We start from the raw sequence: 24,570 nt of genomic DNA, 5'->3' as shown, positions 1-24,570 counted from the left end.
CTTAGAAAGATATTCCCCCTCAGTCCTTTGGAACACAGCTAAGCAATTCTTTTTTATCCAGGTATCTTCATGTTTCCTCTAACATGAAGTGGACATTGGTGGTATTTAGCCTGGTCATTAGTTGAATATCATTTTCTGTGACTAACCATGTCTGTTGTTCATGTCTCAATACCATGCAGCCACCATTTGTTAAATAGCAGGGTAACAATGACAGTACGCAACAGATGGGAGAGATAGAAAAGAGGGATGACTGGAATAGTAAGACAGGTGCAATTATCCTGTTTGCCCCAGAAAGCAATTAAGGCTCAATTCTTCACAAGGCCTAATGCAATTGTGTGAGAAAAAAGTAATAACAGTAATGATTTCATGTTCACCATGAAATGGCATAGGGACAGCCAGGGATTAAACCCCAAAATAGCTGAAGTTAAGAGGAGATAATTTGCAGGAGCAGCAAAAAGAAAAAGGCTAAAAAGACGCCTAAATTGAAGAAACAATGGGTAGATTCAGCAACAGAATGAGTGAAATTTATTTTGTCATTTCACTTGAAGCCTTTATAGATGAGCTACTTTAATATTAATCCCAGGCATTTTTCCATGATATTGTCTGGTGATTGCCACAGGTTATTTCACTATGATTTCAAGAAAAATGGGAAGGGTAAGAGAAAAAGATTGCAACCATGAAAGCGTTTCAATGGCTCCAGGGCTTAAGAAACCACTGAGCATGGTATTAATAGAAAAGAGACTGTCATCCATGGAAATCAAACCAAGCTGCATGTAATTCTGTGTAGACTATTTACAAAAGAATCACTATTCCACATATATAAGAGAAAATAGTCCTTGATTGAAAAAGCATGCATTTCCCTAAACTTCACCGACTATGAATAGCTCTGGGTAACACATACAATATCATTAAGATGTTTATAGAAATGCTATTATTGGGACTGCACAGAATGCTAACTATAGCTAATCCTTGAGATTGAAACCTGTCCACAAGAGGTAATTCAGACGCACAAAGCTATTTGCTTTGCTAAAAGGCCATTTATCTTGGTTCATCCACAGCATGTTCCTGTTTAGCCAGGTGTGTGATGTGCTGACTGCTGAGAATACATAGCTCAGATGGGAGGACAGGGAGATGTTTTTGTACACTCATTCAGAACAGTAAAAAATTAGACAAAAAGCAAGTGGGCTGGAGTGAGGATTTCTGGTTAGAGCTAAAGATGTTTGGCTCCTGGGGCAAGCCACTTAACCGTTGAGAAGGAGCCAAAAGCAACTGAATTAACAACGCTAGTCAGCCTCACAACAAATCAGTGCTGGGATTTGCTTTTAAATAAAAAAACAAAACAAAACAACAACTATGTATTAATGTATACTGTTCAGTGACATTCAAACTAAATTCATCCAAAACAGGAAAGCTGAAATAAGATTATGTACTTTAATCGGGTGCCACCAAGGACACATCACCAAGTTCAATGTCAAAATGATGCTACCTCAAGTGCTTTGACAAGTGGCAATGATGGACGGGTGAAGTAAATGGAATGTCAGCACTGGATCCTGTTTTTTATTTTTTTTCCTTTTTCATAAAAGGGCAGGCACTGGACTCACTGTAACCACTCTCTAGGCCAGGCCTGGAAAAGAAACACCCCGCATGATATAAAACTGTACCTTAGGTAAGGGGAACAAAGTGATGGCACAGGGCATTTGAGGAGACACTAATTTGGTTAATAAGAAAAGATTCAAAGATGATTAGTTCAAGAATAAGGGAGGAGGAGGGAAAGAAACATTGAAGAGATTAAAAAAGAAAGACCGCTCTGTGAAGAAGGCTGAACAGGATTGAAGGCAAGGGGGCAAGCAATGATGAAAAGAGGAGAGTCCCACCATTTGAAATATCAAGGTTGCCATTTCCTCTCCCTTCATCCACTTCCTCTGTACCACACAGAGACCAATCAGACTGCGTCAATCTCCTTCAAGGTTGGATAATTACAAAAAAAAAATGCTGAAAGCACAGTGTTATTCTTGAGGGCTGATTGTTTATTCTGCTCCTGATAATTAGGCCACACTAATCACTACAAGTTTCCTTCCTCTGTCAGTTATTAGATTGCTTTTTTATTCGAGTAGACATACAGTATATTTTAATACTGGCAATACTGGAGGACGGCTAAAGGCTCTAACTTGCAAAGAAGAGCTTCTTAAGGTATAAACTGGCTCTTCATTTAAGAGTAGTTTAATTCTTGTTTCTGATTTCTGTAAATCCCCTTGAGGCAAAACCAAACAATGTCAAACCACATCTGTTCAGTTTTAGTGGAACTTAAGTGAATGGTACAGCTCTACAGTTTAAAAATTTGGCTCTCAATCCACTTTAAGCCAAACTGCTATCTTGTCAAATTTATTTCTCTCAATTGTAGCGTGGGAATACTGGAACATAATACAGTAAGAATAGCTGCAATGAGCAGAAAAGAATTAGGAATGTGCTTAGGCCCACAGCTTGAGGCTTCTACATGTGGAGAATTTGATTTTTGCTCTTCAAAATATTGTCCCAGGAGATGTTGATATGCAAGATTAAAATATGCTGAGGTCCAGAAAAGGCTGTTCTTCAAACTCCTTGGAATGCTTTATTTTGAACACAATCAACAATCACCCAGTCCCATTGGTCTCATTGTAGCAAAAATTCATTCACTTAACACACTCGAAATAAGCAGTTTTGGTTCGAGATGCTACAGCAGCAAGCCTAAATCCCCCCTTGTTGTCTCAGGTCCCTCCTGGACCACCAACGCAAACTTTTCTTTAATGAGTGTGTGTGTCCACTTCATTACGACAACCTTGTTTTCTTGCAGGCACACCTGACACAGCAGTAACACTGATGTCTTCCATATCCACAGCCGTAGGGACAATAAAGAGAGGGCAATGAGGAAGAGAGGGAGGGAAATGGGAAGAGATGCAGTGTGCCCTACCTAGCCCCAGCCTACACAGACAAAGCCTTGCCACAGCTTCAAAAGAGAAAGAGAGAAAAAAGCCAAGCACATTGCTTTTCTCAAGATGGTCTCTGAGGGTTAATTAGAACTCCAAGTCCCACCTCATGTGCCTTCAAGTTGTATTATATGCATTCACAAACACATATGATGTACTGCTCTGTGATCCACAAGACAGTCTCCACTACATGTGCACACACAAACAAATCAGGCTCTGGTTGATCTGTGCACCGGTGCCTATGGCAAGCTAACATCAAACATAATCACTGTCTGTCTCTTCGACTCAGGCCCCATTCTGCCGTCTTTCCTTACGGCCCTGTCCACACTCAGGTTAGCTTAAGTCAAAACCTTGTGGTGAAAGTCAATCTGTCTCAACGCTACAAAGGGGGTTGGAAACCGGTAGTGAAATTGTCATCAGTGGTGTAGGCAATGTGCCTTTTTGCTGCAGTCGGATTTAACATGGCAGGATCGGTGAGCTCACATTGCAGGCAACATTTTACTTTTGGTACATTCAGGTAAAGCAGCGCCAGCACAACATTCAAGATCTCTACCTTCCTCCCTTATTTGTTTAAAAAATAATTTTTAAGCTAGATTGCGAGTATCAGAAAAAGAGAGAGGCTAAGAGTAAGAAGTAGAGAAGAAGCACACCGACTATAAACATGATACATTCAGGAGAAACAAAAAAAGCATAGCCCCTTCCTGGCTCGAGCAATACATCACATTTATATGTGGAAAAGGGGCATTTGAGTTCCTGAAGAACCCAAACAGACAGAGATGAGTGGAAAAGAGAGAAAGCACAAGAAGGACAATGTGAGAGAGGGTAAAAAAATTGTTACAGAGATAGAGAGAAAGAGGACAAGTATGACAGCTGGCTGCACACTTTATGCATCTGGCAGGGGTGGCTCGTGGAGCCATAATGAAAATGCAGGGCGAGATCAGGATCACTGTGAGAGAGGCCTCCATCCATCAAAGGATTCCCATTGAGGAAAGAGGCTTCAGCGATAACAGAAAATATGTGGCTATTCTCAACCTTAGATGGAGCACTTTTTCAGTACTGCTTTAACTATGGGTGCGGACTAAATGCCATTAAAACATTTTTAATCAAATTTATGTTGCATAACACCTGGATGATGGCAATATTTCTCATCACTGAATAGAGTGTCATGCTAGATATACTGAGCTGTCCTCCTCTAACTTCATATTTTTAATGATACAAACTTACTGATGTGATAGAAAGCACATTTTGTAATAATGGAAGCCAAAGGTCGTGGCACCACCTTTCCTAATTGGCTGTCGGGCTGGTAAGAGCAATTGGTTTTGAATTTAACAATGGCAGTGTGTAGAAGTTTACAAGAGACGAGAGGAGAGAAGAGCCAAGTGTTGCCAAGAGAAGTAACTGGCGGATGCACTCTAAAATAATGTTTACTGTAGTACTGTCTTACTAGTACAAACAGCCTTTTGCATTCTCTCTAAGTTCAGAAAGATCTTCATTCCTACCGCCTACATCTACAAGTGACCTGCTAACAAACACAAACTGATGTGGGACAGAGAAGAGACAGCATTGCTGTGGCAGTGCCTGAAGAACATGGACTATCCTGGATAATTCCTCTAACACAAATGTGTCTCAAGTATTAATAACTCTAGATTTAATGCAACCTATATAAGGCTTCTTTGAATGAATGTTAGTGTACTTTAAACTTTAAAATAAAGGAACTGTTTTACATGACATGTTTTATGTTAGGGGTGTAGGCATCACTTTGACAGTTTAATAACATGCACAGTACAGTTCTCGTGGTGTAAAGACCTACCTTTTCTTTCCTCTGTCGGCATGCCTCCTCTGCTGTGACCAGGGTTTTGTAGTAGGCGCTGCGCTCTGCTGTAAAGTGGACCTTGGATAGAGCATTTTCTACCAGAGCCACTGACAGATTCACACCCTCAATGTGCAGCCAGCCAATGAAGTTCCCTGCTTTGTCCATGCTCTCCACCTCAACTTCCACCTGGAACAGAAGAATAGAGGGGAAGGGAGAAAGGAAAGGGATCCATTTAATGTTCTGTATCCAAGATTAAGTTAGAGATTCTATCACAACGATGAAGTGAAGGAGGCTCTGTGAGGAGACACCACTGTTAAATAGACACATCAGTGGAGGCCTGTGAGCTCTCTATTGGTGATGGTGGCACTTACAGACACACACCCACACACCATTTCATTCTTCCATTGTGGATTTCCCAGTCAGTGGTATCTGGTCTTTGTGACCATGGCAAACAAAAACCCAGCAGGGGCCTCTTGTCTTAGTACACACTGAGCCAAAATTTTCCTTGACATTTTTAATTAAGCACTACTGTCAGCACTTTAAGAAGCAATTCCTGTGTCAGTTTGGAAATTATACCGCTCGTAACTATAGAATTACAGTTAATACCTGCATCACTTTAAGCTTTTTGAATAAGTGTTGCATAGGCACCTCGACCTCTACTCTGAACTCTAAATATTGTCTACGTACTTTTTTGGGATGTAAATAATTTACAGTTACTGAACCCAAGTTGAAAATCCTTTATGTTAACAAACTTGTTTACTGATAGGTAGCCCTGCTGACAAAGTAGGAAAAATCTCATGATGTGTCCATGACGCACCATGACCAAATTCTGCTTATTCAGGTTAATTATCTATTCCCTATCTTTTGTTTCATGACTGATGGACGACTGTGGATAGAATGGGAGAAAAAAAAAATATATATATATATATATATATTGATTTTTTTCCCCTAAAGCCCAAGTCAGCGAGAAAGTGAGAGGGCAGGTGCTGAAGAGATAGGGACAAGTCAAGCAATTAAGACTTGGGCTGCTTAGCCCTGCAGCCACAAGGGAAATCTGAAGGGAATTAAGTTTGTAAACTGCTTTGCCTTGTTTTCAGCTAAAGTAAATGTCTTATTATTAAGCACAAAACTAGCAACCTGTGCATATACCAGTGACATGCAAATATCTCTACCTTCTGGATCACGCCATCGGTTAATACCATTTGTCAAGTACTGTACTAATAGTCATTGTCTTTAAGTGCTTCTAAAAAGCCAAAAGAGTAGCAAGGACACTAGTCTACCCTTCTAAATCCTAACTGTGATACAATCTAAGTTCACTAATACCTAATCTATGTCCATATAATCTGCTTCTCCTTTTCTTTTCCTCCGTTATCTCTGATGTGCACTCCATGTTGTCTCTCTTTGTCTCTAAGTGCACAAGCAGTTATATAACTAGGCTATTAGCGCACCATTGGTCCTCAAAGCACCCAAATGTCAAATAGGGAAGTTGGCAAGTGCTAGAAAAAGACTAGAACCAGCACAACCGAGCACAACTGTTATGAGCTACCACTGAGGCAGCACATGTAAAACAAAAATAAAACAGCACTAAAAACTAAAATCAACATTTCTAGCTGGGAAAAATTCCTATTTGGAGATAAAATATAAACTCAAAAGTTGTGGCCACTGGCCTTCTGTGAAGAGAGAAAATGCCCAGCTCCTAGAATCCATTCCACAATGTGTTATAAAATTAGATGGAAAAATCTGCACAATAAAGTCTTCAAAGTATACTCTCCAAAAAACAAAAACAGCTTATTATTATCATCACAGAAAACAAAGGCAACTCTAGCTGTCTTTGTAGAATGAGGTGGCTTCTTTCTCATGATTCCACTTTTAGGTCTAATCGACCCTTTACTTAGCAAGTGAGGTCTAACAACCACTCATTACTTAAACAATATCACAGTCAATGCTACAAAATCAAACAAGGAAAAGTGTCATCGAGCCAGCAGATAGGATCATAGTTCAATAAGGGAAAATTACCCATTCAAAATGTCCAATTTGATTATTTCTCCTGCAGTCTTGGGGTCAGAGAGACACTGTGTCTCTAAACCTATTCTTCTATACTCATTTCCTTGAGGAAAATATAACTCTCCATCCCATGTAACAACTACATAAAAGTGATGAATGTACCAAAATGCTGAAATCACGTAGCAGTTCACGTCAGATCAATCATGCTTTTATGAGGACCATTGGGTGAGAGAGAGCAAAAAGTCCCCCACATACATGGTGTTATGCTCTTTATCAGACCAGCCTATATAATGATTTGCTTCCTCTTCTCTACTTTGTGTAAATAAAGTGTCAACTCAAAACACACACACACACAGAGTTTGATTTCCTCCTCCTTTTAAACTAAGCAGCTTTGGTCACAATGTGGAGAGGACAGAGGAGGCGGAGTGGAAACTACTTTGAGTAGAGCCCAGATGGTTCCCAGTGGAGGCCTCCTCCGAGCCAAGATGGCTCCCGCCGGAACACAAATGGGCTCTGGTAATCTCATAAACGCTGGGATTGTGTTGACACAGTGGATGGAAAAGAGAAAAAGGCAAAATACGCATACACACAGAGCCATGCGCATGTGCGTGCAAGCACATACACATGTGCAGCCATTCACCAGCAGAAAAGACAAAGCCATTTGGTACCACTGAAGTGAAACCTGGCCCAAGGGCATGTTTTAAAACTGCAGCAGATTTAATTCACTTAGCTGTTTGCAGGTGAGAAAAAAAAAAAGATAAAACTAAGTCTCCAGTAGGTGACACGTCATGTCAGAGCCCTGCCCTGCACTAAAAGAAAATGAAACACAGTGGGCTGGCAATTTAAAAAAATGGCAAGCAATGGGATTTCCTTTTATCACACATCCAAACAAAAACAATATTTTAAGAACCCGGAGGGAAAAAAAGTCAATGAGTAACGGGGTGTGCCCACTTACACGTGAAAACAGTGCAAGACCCCTTGAGGTCAAACCTGACACATAGGTCAACAGCTTAATTCACGTGTTGCCTTATCTGTGCATTATATGCCATCTATTTTCTCATTGGGAAAAGGGAGCAGGCATTAAATATATATAAAATGCAAAGCACAGAGAAGATTAATCTGTCAGTGCTATCAATCATCACTGACGGCACCTCTGCCACCACTTAAATCTGTTTTACTGCATATTCCAATTACCAAGATCACAGTTATCACCACAGAGATTTAAGTTGGTATGAGTCAAATTACCAGTTCTAGTCGTAAAAGTTTAAAGGCTGAGGTTTTGACAGCAGCCAACAAAGCATTTGTTAAGCTTGTAGTGCAGATAGCTGGTGTGCGTGTGTGTGTGTGTGTGTGTGTGTGTGTGTGTGTGTGTGTGTGTGTGTGTGTGTGTGAGAGAGTGAATGAGTGAGCGCAATTGTAAGAGAGTGTGTGTGTGTAAGCTTGTCAAAGAAGCCCCTGCAATGTGCAGATGTAAGCAGTGAACACCAGGGAAACAGACTGGCAGGTGGAGATATGTTGGCATGTCCTCATTCATTCTCATTAAGCAAAAAGGAGGCGGCTGCCTTTATGGCTACTGTGCTCCATCACCTAACTGTGCTCTATTCAAGTTTGTGTGTGACACAGTATCAAGTAAAGTCAAAGTGAAAATATCTATGATAGCAAGTCAAAAGAAGCAGGGGATAATATTTATGTAGGTGTGTTAGTATGTGCATGTATGCACACACTTCTATGTGTTTCAGTGGTAAGGGATTAGGCATTGGTCACACTGCTGAATTTGGGGTTGTGTGTGTGTGTAAGTGCCAGATGTGGATGTCAGCGCACACACAGCATATATGACAAGGTAACAAAGTGCCAATATCAGAGTTTTTCTTTCCATTTCAGTCATTCTATGTTGTGCTCATCTCTCTTATAAATCTGATTCAGAGAAAAGAAATAAGACCAACATAAAGAAAGTAAGTCAGAAACACAAAATAGAACAAAAAGTTACTCCCACCACCAACCCTTTACTCGCCCAGCAGAATAATCAATTTATCAAATGAAGGCTTGGAGAAGATTGAAGGAGTGATGTGGAGGTGTGCAGTGCGTGGTGTGTGTGCCTGCTCACTCCTTTGTGTGGGGGGAAAAAAAAAAAAATCCAACCTCCTCTAAGAATTGAATGATCCTAAAGCCCTAGGATGAAGCACGAGATAGACAGAAAATCTCTAATCTGCTTTATTCATCAAAGAAATTACTAGTGTTCATTTTGACACCTGAATGATTTAATTGTACTATTGGGCTTTTGAGAAAAATGTATAAATTATTGGTATAATCACATTTTTGTCAATTGATTTGAATCAGAAGTACACTGCCCATCCAAAAACAAAAGTCACAAACTGTAATATTTCATTGCACCGCCTTTAGCTTTGTTTACTGCACGAGTCAGACCACTGCACAAAATCTTCTCCAGCACATCCCAAAGATTATTAATCCCAGAAATTGTAAACTTCATCAAAATGCCAAAGATGATAGATGTGCAGCAAAATAAACAGACAGCAACTATTACTAAACTATTGGTGTGTCTAATAGCTTCTAAAAGCCATAACAGCTATGTGAAAGAGAACTTACTAACACCTGTAATGTTTATAAGTGTAGATAAGAGTCAACAAAAGGTTGAGCCTGGATGTATTTTAGATGTAGAATCATGTGTGATATTCTTTGTGTATGCTGACAGGTTTGTGATTGTTGGCATGCCAAAGAGAGGAGTAACAGCTCAGTACTGCTGTCATTTATAAGGACACCGACAATGTGGACACAACACTAAGCAGGGGAAAAAAAAAAACGGAGGACGCACATCTTAATATCTATGTTGGATCATCTTTGCTCACACAAGGGGAGGATAGGAAAATTGACGAGCTCTTGAAAGTAAATATTCTAACACCCTGAAGCTGTTAACGAAGGAGACAAAAATAATGCCATTTGGTTGAGTAGGGAAAAGAAAGCCACAATCAAGCAACATGCAGTACAACTGCAGGTCTGCCTCTAAAAATCATCCCACAGCCCATTATCAACAGTGCAGGGCCATTACTAAGGTCCATAAACTGCTGTTAATGGAACACAGTAGCTCAGTATGGCTGGGAAACAGGGGCACACGCTAAATCCTTCAAAATAAACATTAGCTATTTGATTATGGTAATAGGCACTTTTCAAGTGTAGGTATCCTGACATCTTACTGATAAATAGATGTGACTAACAAAAGACCTCTCTTTCTTAAGTGCTATACCTGTTTAGTACCTTTCTAACTGCCTCATATCAGGGACGGCTGTGTATAAAATTACTAAATGTGTTAGCATGTCACTGTGGTCGAATTGGAAGAGGAAAAGGCCAATCACTTCCAGGAGAAATCTATAAATATAGATCACCTTTAAAAAGAGGCAGAGAGAGATAAAGAAGAATAAATGAATGAATTAAACAAAGCACTATTGATCTCTTAATGGCACAGATCAGACAGGGATGTAAATAGCCTGTTAATGGGGCCTGTAATTAAAAACAAAATTCTTCACATGGGTAGAACAGCTGCAGCCAGTAGTGAAGATAGGTGACTTGGAAAACTGATGGCCAGAGTGACCAAAAAAGACAAGAATAGAGGACAAGTACGAGACAAAACTCTTACTCGCAATTATGTTAAAAAGATGAAGATAATATTCTGCTGCCATTTTAACTTTTGGTTAGCAGTGACTTTTTTTCCACCTTATCCACACAACATACATTTAAAAACCAAACTGAGGCCAAAAAGTGTCACCCTGAGCAGTGAAGCACATGAAGCTTTGCTGTTGGTTACCCTAAGCCAGTAGAAAGCCTGTGGGTGACGCATTATTTGCAGTTGCTGCTTTGGTGAACATGCAATAAGACAAACCTCTGGCACTAACTAATTCCAAGCTAGTCTGGTTCATTAACTATTGGTCACAGGGTTAAAACAGACAGCTATTTGTCCATTGTTGAAGTAGTTATGCCTGAGAGTGGGAGACTGTAAATATGAGAATATGCTTTGAATTATTTCAAATTAAGCGTTTATTAAGATTCATAATGTTGGCAAATATCCTGAAAATTAAGAGGAAAAAATTTTGGTCTGTACCAGTTTTCATAAAGATTATCAGGGAGAGCAGAGCTCATGTTAAAAGAAGAAGCAAGTTTTCCTTTTACAGTGTGGTATAAGGTGAGGATAGGTCTCACCTCAGCAGGATACTTCTGTCCATAGTGCTCACTGCAGAGCTGAACTGTGTCTCAATCTGGCTGTCTAAACAATATGATGGGAGAAGGACTGTTTTGGGACCCTCACCGCTACTTCCCCACATGCCCACATTCTACAGTTGAAGCAGCAGTTGTAGTAAGGAAAACAAATATTTTACCAGTCTCACAGCCAATAACTACAGTGTCCACCAGTGTTCCAGATTTGAGTGCTTTACCTCAGCTCTAGGGAGCAAATGGTCTTTTAAATTGGAGAAGCAGGTCAATTTTGATTGCCAGGTTCTGTGGACAAGAAAGATCTTCTTTGCCGTTACAAGCCAAGCTTCTATTTGAACAAAACAACATCACAGAATAAAACATGCAACACTGCACATGCACACAGAAAGGTGTGTTTCTGCCTCTGCCTGTGTGAAGAGCTTCTCGCAGGGTGATCAATGTGACTCAGGGTGTCCCATGCATCACTGTCAGTGACAGGGTTGGGAAAAGTCAAACAGCTTCTTGAATGGTAATTAACGGTCAAGCAAACAACATAATCCCCACCATTAAACCTGCCTAATGTCCATCAATGAGTTTTCTTTCATCAATACATGATTGATGTTTTCTCTGCCATCACTTTTTTGACATGCAGGTACAGTGAAGTTGGTCAGGTGGGTTAAGGAAGCAAGACTAAGAAGCAGAGTAGGCTCAGTATGCTTCCAGTTAATGCAGGTGGGAGACAAAATGATCTGGCATCGTTACCTGAGAGTCTTTTTGAATCTGTTATTATATCCTGGCATCACCTGCCTTTCAAACAGAGATTAAACCGTACTCGCACCATGCATCACAGGGGAGTTGTTGAGAAAACTGAAAAAAGCTACTGCAGAAATGTATATAAACTACTGTTTTTCCCTGTGTTATTCCCTAGTAGTAGTTGAGTTGTATATCTAAGGGCTACTGTACGTGCAGCAATTGGAGGTCATAAGGGTCCAAACACGGTGAATATGCCAGTAATACTGAAAATTCAACACAAACAAGATTCAACATCAGTCAAAATCTCTCTAGCCTAATGAATCTATAGTGTTGTGAAGGAGCTTGATCCTTTAACAAACACACAATACCTCTCTAAGGTCTGCCATTTCAGTCCACTACATGGATCCTCCCAAGCCTGTGATCTCCTGTTAAATTCACACTATTTATACATACAGACCTATTTGTATGTGCATCCATGGTTAAGAGGGTTTGATGGGAGGACAAAGTACACATCATAAAATCTACTCTGTTTGAGAAGGTATGAGTTTAGAAATGAAAAACTGCAGGAGTCAGCAAACCTAATCACGCTAAACCTGTAGTTAAATTAGTTTATATATCCTTTGTTATCCAGATCAGAGAAATGTAGCCCTTACACAGACTAAGAGGTAGGTGAGCAAGACCAAGACTCTATATTAGGTCTTAACAGCCTGGTTATTAAAATCAATAACAGCAATAACTACAATCCATCTCATTTTTAAGAGAAGCGTGACATGGCATGCCGGTCAATGAATATTGAGCTACATTTGTAATATTACTAATATCATATAATTCCCCTTAAGTGGACGGTGTGACGGTGCAGGTGGGAAAACACAAATTGGATTGGCAAGTTATTGAATAGCTGTTAAAAACAAATGTCACAAGGCTCTGTGTAAGTTATTACTTTGAAACACAACCTTGCTACTACAGATATAAAGTAAAATGAAAGTGTGCAAATCTCAAAAATAATTGCAGCTCTGAACTCATTGGAATGGACACTGTAATTTGATTTTTAAGCATTTTCCACTTTGTGTTCTGGGCTGAGACACCCAGCTTCTTGAGGCCCTAAGGTATCGGAAAGCAATGAGAGGCAAGACTCCAAATTTTCAAATTGCTGCCGGAAGCAATGAAAGCTTGGTGAGAGCAGTCAAGCCACATTGAGCACATTTAGGAGTGGTCAAAATGATTGGAGAGGGCATTAAGCCACATTACCTCTCAAAATGACAGCGTTGCTTTCCAGCAGATCCATTTACACATACACCTTTGAGTACATAACCAATAAAACCTGGCCATTATTTCACAATCACTAAGCAGTACAGCACCAACAAATATACAGAGAAAGAGGAGGGGGTTTTACTACCATGTTAAACACTGGTTAAATGAAATAGCATATATTTTCCTAAAAGTATCAGTTAAATGTGATTATTGGTTGAATTGGCTAGTAATCACTTTACCTTCTATTTAATTATATATTTAATATATATTAAGACATACATGCATAAGGAAAACCACTAGCAGCAAAAAAAGAAAAAAGAAAACTCCATTAGGAGAACCAGCTAGCTAGTAGCTTTAGGCCACTCTATTGTGTAGGAACTACTGTACATGCTGTGTATCTATACCATAGGCAGCCTGTTTTCATGCGTCACTTTCTACTGTAATTTGCTATGCTAAGGCTCAACATAATCTTCTGGAATGGTTTTTTCCCTTGTAATGGATTTAATAATTTCTAAGTGCTCAACAGTGGTTGCTACACATTCATACAAGAAGCATCCTGAGAAAATTATACGAATATGGGTTTGGTAAACAAGTCAGATGATCGCTTTGTCTTTACTACTGTTTTTGAACATGGTCAACAAGCATCGATATTGTTGATAAAAGAAAATGAAACACTCATGAAAAACTAATCTTACTGTCTGGACTTAGCCAGGAGTCTTCTGTACAATGATACTCTATATTAATATCAATCAGCCGTTTTCATCACTCGTGCTCCACTCAGTGCATGTTTGCAAATAGATTTTTCATAATGGAAATGTAGAAATTTTTTATTTTATGTGACTGCTAGCATCAAACTACAGTTAGGCTCCATCAAAAGACCTATAAAAGGAACAGTGGAATTACATGATTCTTTAATGGGCCATCAGTGCAAAGACAGCTGTAGCCGTCTCTGACAGAACAGTTTGGAGCATCCTAATAAAGAGTGTGCTTTGTTTGACTGATCTGAAACTGTGCAGGACTAAATTAATTTAGATTTTTTTTTCTTTCAAATTAAAGGAAATTGTTGAGTAACTGAACACATACCCAGAAATTAATCACAGACATGGAAAGACAGGTATTGAGATGTGGTTTCATCCAGTATGCATTACTGACTTACAATATCTACTCAAATTCCCACTTCAGAGACTTTAGTATCACATAAACAAAAGCATTCGACATGTCAATAAACAAATAAAACAAGATTAAATAAATTTATATTCCAACTGACAGCATACCAAAGCAGTCTGAACATAATTCTACACCTACTGGGGCTGCAGCAATGTTATTTGGACTTCAATGACCTCAGGGTAAAAGATGGCGAGTGAAAGCTAGAAGGGGCGCGGCACAATCATGGCCAGGCCATCATCATTTGTCTCCACCTCCTTTTCTATCCTCTTTCACCAATTGACACGGAAAATGGCATAGCCAGCCTGTGTCACTCAAAAAGCCATTTCTGTCCTCGCAGACTCTGCCTGTGCTGACAGAGTGAGGGAATGAGGAAGAGGAAAAAAGGGAAGGAAAAGAGCAGACAGAGGCATTTTTCAACATGGGTTTTTGTCAATTTCTATGTGCTTGTCAAAATGAGAGGCAGTGCTAGTTCCTGGGATGGCTGGAGAGTTGTTAGGCAGAGGTTGAAGTTTGAGTGTGAGAAAATTGGTGGAGACGAGCTACTGAAGAGGTACTCCATGTTGCTAGAAACTAGTGGTACGGAAAAGAGTAGACACAGCAAACGGAAGGCTGCCAGAGTCTGATAGCTAGATAACAAAGGAATGGCTTCCCAACTGTTTTTTTTTTTTTTTTTTTTAATGCATTGTATAAATGAACTGATCCAGAAGTCTAGAAGAATATGTCTTGGGGAAACTTTGGTCAAGACACTTTTGTGGTAATTATGAGAGATACCAAGAGAGCATATTAAAGTCAGCTAAACTGAATCTTACAATAACTAACAGCAGGTAGCGAGCTGACCCCAGTAAGCAATGCACAAGATAATGATCTCTTCAGACAAATGACCTAATAATCATGCTTCAACTTTGGCAATCCAATTCAGCCTCACTGCACGTTGTTTCAGATAAGGGCAACTGATGATCAGCAAATTAAACAGGGGATTGAGTTGGGTGGTATATGGTCATGTATGTAAGAGACAGGAGAGGGGAGCTGATTGGATCAAGCCCTGCCAAACATTGCAGTTAGCCAGCTGCTGGATTGATTCCTTGAACTTCAATCACTGTTGTGGTTATGATATACAATAGTAATGCTGTGCCTACTTAGAACAGCACAAGTACCACAAGATGACCTGTGCTCCATTTATTTGACTTGTTACAATAACGCCTATGGAAAGAGTAGTTTATAGCTTCTAGCCCTTATTGTTAATATTTGCCATCAGTCTGTTACCGCTTTTCTCTGTGACTTGTGACTTTGTTCATCCCTTTGCTCTGCTTTTCTCTAGCTGTTTGGGGAAAAGAAAAACAAAATCAGTGATGAAAAAAAAACAAAAAACAAGACTGGGTCTCCAAACACCTCCATAATGAGGAGACAAGGGAGAGAAATGGGGCTAACATTTGTGAAATGAGATTGAAAGCAAGAGAGAGAAGTACAGGAGTGAAGGAGGAAAAGGAGGAAAAAGAGGAAAAAGGCTCCAAAATGATGAAAGAGTGTTTGGGTGCATTTTTTCCATTTCCCATTTCACCGCCCTTTTCTACCCAATAGGAATGAGAAAATGCAGATGCTGCTAGTCAGTGCTATCGTAGAGAAGACATACTCTGACTATAGAAACAGCACATCCTGAGAAGGTAGGTGCATGACAGGCAACAAAAGTTTCTCCAAGAGAGTAACTTAAATTAAAAATAAAAAAAAAAACACTACAAACTAAATTTAATTTAAAATTAAAATCGCAAATTAAATACAACATTAAAATACAAATGTAACATTAAATTCAGTCCTTCCACAGCTGGCTCCAATTAGCATAAGCAGGGTGATGAGTCAGTCATGAATCAGTCAAAGATGTCAGTTTTTAATCTTTTTTTTTTTTTCCCTTTGTACAGCATCTCTAGGGCTTGTGTCACAGCTTCAGCATATTCCTAGTTGTTCTCTTTTCTTGTCAACATCCTGTGCAGGATTGGAAACCATGTGTGCAAAAAGACCATGGCTTATTCACAGCTCAATACATTGTAATACAAGCCAGAAGTACAAAACAATACTTCAAGGTTGAGTCTCTTTATAGAGCATGTGAACAAGAGGGCATTAAAGACATAATTAAACTATGACTGATTTTAAATATGAACTCAAGACAGCTAATGTGTTAACAGGCTAACAAGCACAAGCAGTCTACCATCTGCATTTTTTGACATACAGGTGGCAACTTTCTATGTAAAGCATCATTTGAGAGAGAACTCCAGGGTTCCAATGTAGGTTTGAAAATGGCAGTGAAAGTTTATGACAGTGTAATAGATGCATTTACAATCTTGTTGTATAAAAACCTGGTAAAAACTTTATAAGGTGCCTGCCATTGCCAGCATTTGCATATGCTGTCACTATGGTTACATGTGCTCATCTATCACAGCATAACCTGGAAAACTGGCTGGAAGCTGGATTTTTTTTTTTTTTTATCTGTTCACACATTTGAACGCAGATTCAAAACTACACAACTAACAAATCCAATGTAATTAAGACTGTTGCATGCAGGAGCTTACAGTATATGTATATATATATATATATATATATATATATATACACTGTATATATAATGTATATATAATATAACTAAAAGGTACATATGTATGTGTGTATATACCACAGATAAAATGTATCTACCATGCACAGAACATTCAGCACGTGATTGGTACTTAATGCATTTGGCTTAGAATGCACTATTTCCTGCAGGTGAGCTTTTAACACCACCAGGTGTGCACAATTGTGGTTTCAAAATGGACAGATAACACTTACTTCAAATGAAGCAGTGGCACACACAGACACATACACTCTTCAAATTCAATTGCAATAATGCAACCGCAGGCAAAAGCAGACACCACTCCACAGCATCATGCAGTTTACAGGCTGCTACAATCCTAAGGCCAGCTCAATAATCACACTGCAGACTCAATACCCAATGGGGAAAATCTGAAGAAGTGAAACCATACGCTGACAGGTTGCTGTCACATGATATTTCCACTGATTGAATAAGTAGTAAGCTCAACTGTTTCCTCAAAACATAATTCAAACCAATGTGTTTCTATTTTCAGTCATTTATTGCTGTGCACAGGTGAGCCACCAAAATGGATGGCTGAACAGTGATAGAAAACATGAAACAAAAAAAATGGCAGCCCTTGAAGAAGAGTGTCTAGACAGTTAAGTCAGCAAAGCCATCTAGGCAAAACATGCATATTAATATGCAGACACTCAGTCTTGCTAGCACCACGATTTACTATAAAACAACATGAATGAACTTGCAGCTTTTCTGAGCTTTAGTGATAACGGATATAGGAGCAAAACATCAAATACCAGAACAACAACAGGGAATCATTACATGTTTTCACTAATGGTTAGTGGATGCATGGGCTTTTTCGAGGGAAAGTCTAAATAATGCCTTTCATAACATAACATAATTGTTGTATCTTGAAAAACATCCTTATTTAACTGGTAAAGAGCATCACAAACCTATTTATCTTTGCTCTGAGAATACAGAGAACTCCCATACATGATTACCATTAGTAAGAGTACTACTTTTCTTTGAGCACTATTGCAGCAATTACAATCAGTGCTATTTGCGATCTGTTGAAATCACCTCACAACACTATATGTTGTACTAGCACTTAAATAAAAAAAAAAAACATTCAAAAACGAGCCACTGAAAGAAAGAAAAAAAACAAACATTAAAAGTTAAAATTATACTTTGCAGCAGGATGTCAAACAATGGGTGACAGGAAAATGAAAAGTGAAATCAATGCCTGCCTTGGGAAATTACCACTGTTCATCCATGTGTTAAGTCAGTACTATGCGTTGTGTGTATTGCTTGTGTATGTGTGTGAGGGTTGAGGGGTTAGTATGGAAAATAAATAACTGGGCCACACACCAATAACCACAACTAGGGTGCAAGTGACCTAGACTGATGCCACTAGCGAGATGACTGACGGAGAGCAAGAGAGAGAGAGTCAGTAGGTAGAATAGTAGGCAGTGCCCTTGATGGATCTATAAAAACATCCACCAGTAAACAATGATAATGACAATACAACATATTAAACAAAGAGGATGTATGTTGCTAGTAAATGTACAGATTACAGGTGTTGTAAAAATACAATGGACTTGCAATTTTTTTTTTTTTTTACATTTCAATGCATTATAAAACCACCAACATGCACTGAACATGTAGGACAATGTGTGCAGTTCTTTTCTCTAGATACTGCATTGAGAGCAGAAAGAATTAGACATTGGAGACTGGAGTGCATAGCAATTATAAAGCTATCTCAAGGACAATCTCTCTCCAATAGACTTATTCTCTCACATAATTAAAAAAAAGTGGCATTTACATTCAAGAGCTTAATATCTAGCCATCTTCAGAAACTAAAATGGTAATGTGCCATTATAAAATTCCATTTGCCTGTGAAAAACAACACACATAAGCATGTGAGCACACTGCTGGGAACAGTGTAATAAAACTGCAGCCCATCAACTTTTTTGGCTCAGCAAAAGTAAGCAAAAGTGCTTGCTCTCAAACAAATCAATCCTGTTCCATGCTGTGCTAGTAACGTAGTTGTCATCAGATTCAAATACAAAGCATGTAAGATCACCACACACTCATGTCAGCCAGATGTATACCCTCTACCAGTCACTAATTTCCTTTCCTACCCTTGCGTAGGGCAGCCCAGCCACACCAGTTTTAATCCCCCAAAGCCATGTAGAACTGCTAACATGCGGAAAGGGATTAAAGGGCAAAATAAGGCTGTGTGTGCATGTGTGTCTCAGATATGCCTGCATTAGCAAGATTTCACACAACAGTTCCATGAGGAATAAAAGTACTCATGTAGCCGGCTGAGGGCATTTGGTCACATTCGTTTAATTCATTCAATTCCTATTGTTTCCATGCTTTTATTTATCATTTTAGATTCTTTACCGTTATATATGTATTTGACAACTATAGAAGTGGGGAAAGAGAAAAACTATGACTGTCATTTTTTTAAATAACTATTTATAATATTAAGTATACCGCGCTGGTGCCACATCTCTCTTCACTGACTCCACTTTTTTCCTCATGTGCGTTCTCCCACACAAACATGTTGCTTAGCGTAGAGCTACTTTGGAGAACTCAATCGACATCCTACCCTCAGCTCTCCTTAGTGACTGTAAGCGGCCTGTGTGGGAGGACTGGCTCTGATAGAATGGACTGCTGTGTTATTGACTTCAATTTAGAAAGTGCTGCCTGCTGCCTTCCCCCCTTTTCATTGCTGGGACCCTGCTGGCCCCCAGCCGTAGCCTACCTCCAGGGGATATCCCCGATTACACTGCTACAGAAAACACATTTAAGCAAAGTTGCAGGGGTGAGGTGGGGTGTGTGAGTATAGTGTGAGGTACATTTCCTTTAACCCATATTCCGTTTCCATCTCTGTATTTTCTTTTCCTCAAATTACTCACGTCTTTAAAACTTAACATATTGGTTTAGGAATAATATCCATTTCAGAGCGCTTTTCTCAACCTTCAGCCTTGCCAACCTGCACTGTCTCCTACTTGGCTGAGTGGACATCTACTGAAGTGTTGTATTGTTGGAGGCTGCAGGTACATTGGCACTAAACATTTGATGCTGTTGTGGCTGCGCTCATAGATTAGACACACTTTGCTTGGCTTCTCAAATCCCCAGGATAGGAAAAATGGAAGCAGAAAGACAGAGGATATTACACAGGAAAAATAAATGGCTTGGAGGTGACTTGTCGCATTAGAGAATAGACACACAAATCCATCCCCCTTACACACACACACACACACACACACACCAACCATTCTGTGTTGCAGTTACATGTAAGACGTTAGCTGATGTTACAGTGTCAACAGTGACCCTTCATGTCGCCTTAAAGTATGCTTGACTTGTCCCATCTGCTTTGACTTGCCTTTTTATTATGCTCACAATAGAGAGCAGACAGGTCATTTGAACACAGATAAGGTAGACAGGCAACTATCAGTAATGAAATCCGAATTGGATGAGTATTAGGAAAAGGCGCTGCTCACAAACCTCCCATCTGCTTTCTAACATTGGAAAATCCTTAGAAAGCAGTTTGCAATATTGTATTATGTCTGTATCCAGATATCTAATAAAGGCAAAATACACACTATGTTAGATGAATAAGCTTTCAAACACAGAAACATGGAACTGCAAACAAAGATTATTAGTATGCATAGACAACCATTATCTGTTGGACTACACTGCTGTGATCGGGGTATGGCCAGGTGGACCTAAAATTAAATAAATTAAATTAAATGTTTATTTTTATTCCAGTCCTGGGTGTTTGGAGTAACTGATCAGTGTAAGGCTCATCCTGCCCTACACGGGTCTTGATAGAAATTCTGGAATTAATAGTTTCACAGGAGTGTAGTGATTTTAGGGAGCAAAGGATGGTATTAGAAGGTCAATGGCATCAGAGTGGGACAGGAAATAATAGTGGCCACTGTGTAAGTCAACTGACAACTTTGGAGATGGTGCGACTGTTTAGATCCACTGTGGCTGGATATTTCATATTAATATTTCCGGGGGTTGTAGCTTTGCAACGCATTGGCTGGTATGCTTAATAAATTAGTTACAACTCCCATTTTCCAACTCCAAATTAAGTCAATTTAAACAAGTAGAAATAATGCAAAATCACAACACGAGACTTGTGTCACATATTATGTTGCAAAGTAACAGCTCACAAGGCAAGGAATGTGGTTTTGACAAAGACAAGGACATAAAAGCAAAAGAAGAGAAAGGGATGGCTCTGAATGAAAACGACATCTTTGCTCCCAAGGACCTAAAAGTCTAGAAGATTTAGTTCACTGCTCTGTGGTGAATTACTATGTTTTTACTATCACATTGCTCAGAGAAAGAGACATCCATTTCTTATAGCCAGGCAGTTGACAAGGCAACATTGTGATTAACGCACAAAGAGATGCACCATGAATCCTAATGAGGCCAGCTGACCGGTGACATGGCCAGAGACAGACATGCGGAACATTGCTTTGGTCAGAAACATAAACAGGGAGAAAACGCTAAAATTGAATTGCATCACATCATAGGTAAGGTAGAATAATAAACACTAAATAATATTGTATAGCCAAATAATCCTAAAATATATGTATATGAAGCATTTCTTCCTATCTAGATATCTTGGCTCATACTAATTGGGTTAATGGCGCTAACCTAGCAGTAGCTTTCTTCTGTTTCCAGCTAACACAGCTCTAGAGTTAATCCCAGCTCTGGCAGCCTGTATGAACACAGCTCAACATAATGAAGCCCATTAGTCTGAGACAATGGCTGCTACCGAAGCTCAAACACTGAATAACACAGGACGGGGGAAAAGACTAGCGAAAACACTCATCTTTTACTGTGTGCTTCAGTTTCCATGACCTGATATTGTCCTCATTTGAGAGCACACACTTTGGCATACACAGACAAAAAAAAACTAACTAACTAAACAGGCTGAACAAGCAAACACAATTAACTTGAGACTGGCTTGCAAAAAGTAGACCTTAGGAACAATGTAGGAAGAAGCACTGTCAAAAAGGACAGTGAAAGCAGGAAGACAGGAGGACAGAGGAAAAGAAAGAAAAATAAATGAGAGCGAGAACAGCAAGAGCAAAAGAGAAGAAAATAACAGGGCAAGAACAAATAGGGGGAGTACTAAACATGTAAAAAGGCCAAGGAAAGGGAGAAGAAAGGAGGAACGCACAAACTGAGAACGGGGAGAGAAGACAAAAAAGTAAAAACATAAGGAGTCTGGGAACTTAAAGGATTAATTACAGCAAAATTAATTTCCAGGGTTTAATGTTTGACTAACCAAACCTAGAGTGCAATAAATTAAACTGTCACCTAAATACAATAATTGGACATTTCTTAGGATTTTCAGGTAGGATGTTAAAAATGTTAATCAATATTGATGTTGTATGAAGTGAAAGCCCCACAATGGCTATGAAAGCAAACTAGCAAGGCAGAGTGGGCATCAAGATGAAACAACTCATCCAACCTGACCAGACGGTAGCCACTAAAATACTCTACTGGCTATTATAATCTCTTCATACGCTGGCTTATGACTGGTGTGAGTATCTGTATGTGTGAGTGTGATATGAAAAACGATAGACAAAAATAAAATCCGTACCAAGCAGTTTAAGCTTTCACTGGGACTCTGATAGTGATGTCTGGTGTCTGTTACACATAATCTTTTGCAGAATTAAGTCCTAGAAATTCAAATTAAAATTGGGAACAAAGTGTTTAGCAGCATGTCCTTTACCTCAAGGTCAGCATGATAGAGTCTGAGTCCATCTGTGTTGGTTTGTATACACCTGATTAAGTATGGTTACCTGTAAAGATTTATTTATGATATCAATCATAACTGGGCATTAGTATGCAACTGGCCCTGAAACACTACTCAATACTCAGAGGACACACTTGTGCTCTCACACATGCAAGCATAACATTTCTAATATTCTTCAAAGGACAAAGAGAATCCCAAAATAGTAGAGAACATTGCTCTCAGTCTGCTTTACACGCACATAAGACCATATGTAGATTATGCATAATGTAAATCTTTTATCCCGGCAATGGTAAAAATAATGACATTATCTTTAGATCTATCATTTATCTGTACATTCTTCCAATCCAGTTGGCATTGCTGATCTACTATACTGCAGGCCACTCATCCAAATGGAACCAGTGACACATGCATGCAAGCAGACACAGGCTGCTGACCTACATGTAACTGGATGCAGCCCAGATTTAGAAGCAGTCACCCCAGGGGATGGGTTCTGTACTTTTTGCCCATACCCGTTGACCATTTTGGCTGGCAAGCTGCACAAAACTGGGTTGTGTGGGACCCCAATACTAGACCCAGCCAGCTCCGTAGTGCTTTGGTTGAAGCAGGAGAGCATAGGTCATAAAGTAAGCTGCGGTGGGTATGACAGTGATGAGCTCCAATGTACCTGACAGCTCATCAAGCCATTATCTCACCAGTTGAAATGGGAACCCCCAACACGACTAGCTTGGGAAAGTATTTGCCTGCATTAGGAAGGCCACTAAATACATGTAACTACATAAGCTAAACCATGAAAAATGTTGCCGTGACAGAGTTTGGCTGACCATTAAGCAATTGGCCTGTACATTCAAGGCCAGGCCAGGTCACAACCAAACTAGAGTATAATGCAAGTGGTTTATCACTGTTGGACAGTGGCACATTACAGAGTTTGTCAGGTCATGATCAAGTTTCAATTAGTAGCAGAAATAGACATGAATAGAGAATTCAAGAGACAGAAAAAAGGGAACTGGATATGTAAAAGAGAAAGGCAGTCAACAAAGGGGTGATGCTCTTGCAGTGCTGGTTACCAGACAGGTCAATGGATGGTCAAAGATAGTGCCAGCATGCACACTGTACTGTAACACATCAGATTTTTGTAATCAATAATCACACAAACCACAAACCCCCATTTACAGTTGGCTTAACTGAAAACAAATCAATAAAATGTTGCTGTTTTGAGAAGCACATTTGCCACACAACCTGCATTTGAGTTATGAGCTGGTTCTGCATGCCTCTTTAAAAACATACTTTGTATGTTTATATTTGCTCAGAGAACAGTTAGGAGGATTCAGCAGTGCAACACAACTTTGATATATCCCTCCAGTGTTAGGGAATCCCGATGGAAAGGAAAGGAAATAGCCTCTCTTTCTGAACACTGGAAAATCCCCCTATACTCCAGTGACTGCCACCTCACTGTTACATGTGCTTCATTGAAGACCATTCTTATTCATCTGCAGTGAAGCCATAGAGAAAGTCTTTGTGTGTATGTGTGTAATATAGGAGTTGGCTCTATATTCCTGTGCCGGTGGGAATAACGTACTGCGCTACAGGCAGTGTGACCTTTTCTAGCTGCCGTGCTTTCTCTCCTCCCTCTCTCCTTCACACGCTTACTCTCTAGCTCAGACCCAAACATACACACACCTAGCAGCATTGTCACAGCTGGCTTTACCAAGCATCAATTACCTACACTGCTTCCAAGTTTAATGGACATGGAGGTTTGTACAAATCAGTGGCGTTAGAGGGGTGATGGGACAGTAGGGTGCATTTGTTTTGCCTCTTCTCCTGCGGCAGAAAGGTAAAGCGCGCCTTGTTTTCTCCTATTCGCCTTTCTTAACATGACCTTTATGGCTGTGTGCTTCCTGGAGCGACAGTTTGTGCTCAAATTGAGGGTTAAGGCCTGCCTGTTTAGAGTGCTCTAACTATGTGCAAAGAAATATATGGAGGGGGGGTTGATAGAGGACTGAAAAACATGTAGATAAAGTGTATTTTGTTATGCATTTACATTTTTAATTTTTTGTAATGT

The 24,570-nt window shown here is 39.6% G+C and overlaps 1 protein-coding gene across 1 annotated transcript in view; it reads right to left on the bottom strand.

The window, feature by feature from the left end:
- Positions 1–24,570, bottom strand: part of snd1 (staphylococcal nuclease and tudor domain containing 1) — a 148,679-nt gene that overhangs the window by 50,579 nt on the left and 73,530 nt on the right. The window contains exon 17 of the mRNA XM_026364381.1: positions 4,774–4,962. Within this exon, the coding sequence (XP_026220166.1) occupies positions 4,774–4,962 (189 nt within the window). The remainder of the gene's footprint in view (positions 1–4,773; positions 4,963–24,570) is intronic.

This window comes from Anabas testudineus, chromosome 23 (genome assembly GCF_900324465.2).
Source record: "Anabas testudineus chromosome 23, fAnaTes1.2, whole genome shotgun sequence".
NCBI lineage: Eukaryota > Metazoa > Chordata > Actinopteri > Anabantiformes > Anabantidae > Anabas > Anabas testudineus.
The sequence above is the reverse complement of the archived record's forward strand: the minus strand, read 5'-3'. Positions and strand labels throughout refer to the sequence as shown.